Raw genomic sequence first — 5826 nt, forward strand, 5'->3', positions numbered from 1 at the left:
AAAGAATACCAAGAAAAAATGATAAAGTGCCATGAAAGAATAAATGGGAAAAATAATATGTTACATTAGGTTAGTCTACCTTCTCCTGAATACAAAATTTATGATCCACAACTTTTTTAATTTTCTTGAAAAAAATAACAAGAAAAGAAATAAAAAGGAAAGAAAGTGTAGGAAGGAAAAAAAAGAAAAAAAAAAAAGAAAAAAGAGATGGAAAAGGAGACAACATAGAAAAAGGAGAATGAAAAGATGTGGTAAATCAAAACTCAAAACTCACAAGTCACAAGTAAAAGATGGTAAAATATGATTAGAAGTAGTTGGTTGGATTTGATTGCAAATATTACCCGATCACCCAATATTTTTTTTTATATAATTAAGACAAGATTTACACCAAATATAAAAGTTGAAAAAATATTCAATTAGATCAACGAATTACAACATAGAACATACATATTTACAAATTGGTGAAAATTTAGGTGCAGTTAACTTGAAGTGAAATTAATAATTGAGAGCGGTTAAATGATTTGACTAATTTAACTAAATTTTCATTTAACCACTCTTAATTATCAACTTCACGTGAAGTTAACTGCACCTGAATTTTTACCTTACAAATTACAATATAGCACTTGGCAAAATATCCTAGTCACCAAAAATTGTACGGAAGAAGAAACACAAGAACACTGGAACCGTTACAAAATTTACACGTGAGAACGTGGCTCAGGTATATTGAATCAAAGTTCCAAATTCCAATCAAAGAGGACCCATGCTTAAAAGCTTTGATCATAATTCACAGTGACCGTTGTATTTTCCGCACCTGAAGCAGGTAGTGATATAGTGGTATCTTTACTTGAAGACGAAGTCTTTATATCATTGCTATTTTGTTCTCTAATATTAAGGTCCATAAAATCTGAAATCAAGCCTGGTTTTGTTAGGTTACTTTCATCGACATCCATTTCTCCTGTGAGCATCTTGACAACACAGGACATGGATGGTCGAATCTTCGGATTACTCTGAGTGCAAAGAAGGCCAATCTTGAGAAACTTACAAGCCTCCTCGGCGTCAAATTCCCCGTTTAGTGATATATCCACCAGCTCTATCAATTCCCTTCGCTCGTAAAGTTCCCATGTCTGTAAGGAATGAATCTTGAGTTAGAGTCGGCCTTAAAGTTCCCATGTTACATGCAATGCAATTTCTAAGGATGTCAGGCTGAAAAGTATATATGAGAATCGCTTTTATTAAAATCTGGCCAGCACTTTACCAGCAAAAGAAATGTAAGCAGTCTCACACTATTAGATGTAATCTCACACCATTAAAAATACTAATGATGGCTAATTGATGGCTACAAATCACAAAACCTGCTGGCCCCATAGCACTCTTCAATATATTCTACAAAAAAAACTTTGATATATTTAGCCCTATGACTCAGACAAATTGCAACAACTCACGTTTTATAAAGCTTTTAATATGTCAGCACTTTAATTTCAGTCATAATTTAAGATCATTAAGATCATTCTTTATATCCCCGCAGCAAAAGAAACTACTATTTTGTCGAAACAACAAGTATTTTATCAGAAGCAATTCTGTTTTGAGTATTATAGATTTTTGTAGGAGGCATAGATCTCCAAATAATGATTCCTCCATACTAGAGGCTCGAACTTAGGTTTGGCCACTAGTTAGGGAGAAAGTTACTTGCCAACTGCTTTTAACTTCAAGTCAAACTGAACAAACACAATACAACATGAACCACTCCTCGAAAAATACTCATGCTAATATGCTATTAACCAAAGACACTGAATGATTTTATATTTAATAGTTCAAACAGATGACAGTTGAAGAAACAAAGTGATTGTTACTTGTTAATACGGAAGGGCATAGTTCTCGTCGTCATCTGATAGGGAACAGCAAGGCAAAGATTGAAAGCGTATGTAAGGAAAAAAGAAAAGGGTAAAATAGGGAATGTCTCCTCAAGGCCATGCGGGCTAGAGCGTAACAAACTTAGGTGAGCTGAAGGCCATATGGGGGCCATTTGAGTGGGAGAGCTACTGAGTGCTCTGTACTTGGCTCTTGAACATTTTGGCTTATTCTGAGATTTTCCACTTATCAATATTATACCCTTCTTTCTCTATTTTTCCTATCTCTGCATTACTATGTTCAATCATCATCTTTCATATAATATGAGTTTCAGGTCACAATGCAGCTGAATATAATGGGTCCAATATGTCAATAAATGTTTCTATGAAGCCGGCAGTGATGTTAGAATCATTATCTTACCGGCAAGAGTAACATAACTTTCATGATTTGTATGATATGAAGACAATAAATTATTTGGTTTTATTCCCCTCTTACAATGTATATTCAAGCACATGCACAAGTAAAAACTACAAACATATAGCACATACATACCGTTTCAAGAATATACTGATTCCCTTTCGGTAACAGTGTGTTTGTATTACTTCTCCCACTGACTATCTCCACAATGAGGACACCAAAACTGTAAATATCTGCTTTCCGTGTCAGCTGCCCCCTGATTGCATACTCCGGTGCCAAATAACCTCTGAAATAATGCAAACAGCCATAAATTCATAAAAATAATTTGTTGAAGAGAGATAACAGAAATATTTAGACAGGGAAAGCAAAGATTTCAAGCCAGTACAGGAAAGGTAATCAATGAATGAAATGAACATTATATAAAATAACATTCTGAAGAAAATATGCATGCCTCCTGTAAAAACAATTCAGTTTAGCATCGGCGTTAATGATCTCAATCATATTCTGAGTGATACATGAAATTAATACCAGCAGTTAAGAAGCCCCACACTCCAGAGAAAGGGACAAAGTGGAAAAACGTGTTGACACATATTTGTAAATTCAACTAATTTTGCTTAGCTGTACAGAGTGATACGGGAGGCTATATTTTCGAGTTGTTTTTGAAGAATTTAAGCCTCTACAATATGCAGGAAGCTTTTCAATTTCATGCTTGCTCTGTTCTTTCATCTTTCTAATATGAACCACACTGGTTCATCTTGCACGTGTTAACACAATCATACATTAAGTTTCATCCATTTTCTGGTTGTGGTTTCTGACAACAGCCAACTTTTATGTCAGTTCTCAAACTACAAATTCATGCACAACATTGACTAAGTCAAAGCAGTTTATTATGATACCATGAAAACATTGAGCAAAGAAAATATGATATAAATTATAAACTTTAATTAGTGCATATGTCAAATAGTGTTAAAGTTGCATTGACTAGAAAGATAACACCAGTGCAAATTGAGAAATTGATGTGGATGAAGAAAGATCAAGTCTTGCTACTGCATTATCAATAGAAAATAAAACTAATATAACTTTCTGTACAAGCCTTATTAGAATACCTACATTGTTCCCGCTACTCGTGTGCTGACATGAGTCATGTACGAAGGAATAAGCTTTGCAAGACCGAAATCTGAAATCTTGGGTGAGAGGTCCTTGTCGAGGAGAATATTACTTGCTTTTATATCCCTATGAACAATATGTGGTGTTACTTCCTCATGAAGAAAGGCAAGACCTCGAGCCACCCCAACGCATATCCGAGTTCGAGTTCGCCAATTAAAATAGGTATTACTGTGACCTCCACCTTCAAGTAAAACGAAAATTGTTTATCGAAAAAGAATAAGGGTAAGGTTTACGAAACAAAGACTAGCTAGCATAAAAAATTGAAGTTCTACTATAGCAATAAAACAAATCCTTTCATCATTCCAAGGAAAACTCGGTAAAGAAAAAAATGGAGCAAATTGAGTTACATTGATTGAGAGGTGGCACTAGCTATCATCTCCCAAGTTCGAAACTAATCATCGAGAAATAAAACAACAATAGACATGAAAATAAAAATTTTACCTAGAAGGGTTTGTGCAAGACTGTTGTTCTCAAGGTAATTGTAGACTAATATTCTCTGATTTCCTTCCACACAACAACCATATAACTCAACCAAATTTTCATGCTGTATTTCCGAGAACACGTTAATCTCTGTCAAGAATTCCTTCACCCCTTGTCTTGATTCATCTGACAGAACTTTTATAGCTGCAACTTTTCCATCTTTTAACAATCCCTGAAAATATCAGAAAGTGAAAAAAAAATGCAAATTGACATGGTGATGCAAGTAGTACATGATAGCGGATTAGCTTTACCTTGTAGACAGAACCAAAACCACCCTCCCCAATTTTATTGCTTGGACTGAAATTGTCAGAGGCAAGTTTTAGTTCCTTGTAGGAATATAATCTCACATTTTGAATGCCTGAAAGTTCTGTTCACAAATGTATTCAGTTAAAATCTGTAACTGGATTTTTGCTCCTTGGAATATATCAAATGTCATAATTCTTGTCTACAACCATATCCAATATAATATTAATCAAATTTAACAAATTTAAACAAACTCAAGTTCGTATTATCTACTCTTATCTACTTTAACATGTAGCCGAGTTACCTTCATCAATATCTGGATCTCGTTTTGGTGCCGAAGTTGTCTTCCTACCAAATATGAAAGGTAAACAGGTCATGACAGAATGCAATACCCAATATCACCTGTTTGAATCATAAAACAGCGTCAAATTCTTTAAGCAGTATAAAGTTGGACAAGTGAAAAATAATCCTGAAATTTCTAGTGTCAGCAGAGCAGAATAAATATTTCATGGTTCAAAGTTCAAACATTCTCAGGGACGCTTGAATGAAATTGAAAGAAAGTACCAAAATAAAAATGTTGAAAAAGAAGCAGAATCTACTATTTGGTTACTTAGGCTGAGATCAGAATCATATATTCCATTTCAAGATATGCGAATTTAACTGATCTGACCAATGTGTATATAGAAAATAGTTTCAACATTTTTTATAAGATGTGAGCATGACCCATTATGTATAAAACAAATAAAAATTACTATTAAATACAAAACAAGAGAATACCAATGAAATTGATAAAAGCCACAAACTCTCTTGAGTTATGAAGTCAATTTATGCAATTTTTTTTTTCACGCCACGGCAATTCTAGTTATCTCGAACTAATAATTTCAATTCCGAATATTTTCCACAAAATATTGTTCCTTAAAAGACCGCAATATAAAAATAGAAACTATTCTTATGATTGGCATTAGTCACTAACACTAAATGATAATTGGAAACAACACAAAAAAAAAAGGAAAAATAAATAAAAAGAAAGTAGAACATTACAAAACAGTTAATGATGAAAAAAAAAAAACGAATAACAGAAAGATGAGCTGTAAAAGTAAGGGAGACAAGCAACAAAATCCACAATTGATCAGTGACTAGGAATAAACAAAGAAAGAGAAAGGAGCATAATAAAGTGGGCGAAAAGATTGAAACAAACCTTAGAAGCTGATTGAAAGAAGAATGGGTAGTAGAGATACAAAGATAAAGAAAGAAAGGAGGAAGCAGAAAGATGACAGAGATGAAATTGGTCAAGAGAGTGTGCTATCTGTGAATAATTAATAGTCAACGGAGGGCGTATGAGGAGACGTGTCTGTGATGTGAATCACGTTAACGTCCCTCCATTTGACTAGATTCCAATGCAAACATCCAAAGTTGGTTAATTACGGGAGAATGAAAATAATTGAAAGAGAACTTTATTAATTTTACAAGTAAAAAAAAAAAAATATATATATATATATATAGAAAGAAAAAGCAAGCAGAAAAAGCCAATAACCCTTAAAACGAAAAGGCAAGGGCAAATAAAAAGGATCCCACGGCTTTGAGCATTAGTGGATAGGAGGGCCTAAAGGAATAAAATCCTGGTCTAAGCGGCTAAACCAAGCTGTCCCTAACCATGTGCTTGTGGCGTGT

The 5826-nt window shown here is 33.9% G+C and overlaps 1 protein-coding gene across 1 annotated transcript; it reads right to left on the reverse strand.

The window, feature by feature from the left end:
• LOC107630041 (putative serine/threonine-protein kinase) lies at window positions 366-5533 on the reverse strand. The gene is made up of 7 exons (XM_016333061.2): window positions 5354-5533; window positions 4460-4557; window positions 4164-4279; window positions 3874-4084; window positions 3376-3613; window positions 2401-2551; window positions 366-1124 (listed from the first exon to the last, which is right to left on the reverse strand). Exons 2-7 carry the CDS (start codon window positions 4530-4532, stop codon window positions 765-767), a joined length of 1149 nt encoding a protein of 382 aa, XP_016188547.1. The 5' UTR covers window positions 4533-4557; window positions 5354-5533; the 3' UTR covers window positions 366-764.

The sequence above is a fragment of the Arachis ipaensis genome, chromosome B03, assembly GCF_000816755.2.
Source record: "Arachis ipaensis cultivar K30076 chromosome B03, Araip1.1, whole genome shotgun sequence".
NCBI classification, from domain to species: Eukaryota; Viridiplantae; Streptophyta; class Magnoliopsida; order Fabales; family Fabaceae; genus Arachis; species Arachis ipaensis.

Coding starts and splice junctions, on each gene's coding strand:
- LOC107630041 (XM_016333061.2), bottom strand. CDS start 4,532: ATGACCTGTTTACCTTTCATATTTGGTAGGAAGACAACTTCGGCACCA. Junction 4,085..4,163: donor GTTTTGGTTCTGTCTACAAG/GTAAAGCTAATC, acceptor TGATATTTTCAG/GGATTGTTAAAAGATGGAAA. Junction 3,614..3,873: donor TCTTGCACAAACCCTTCTAG/GTAAAATTTTTA, acceptor TTTTACTTGAAG/GTGGAGGTCACAGTAATACC.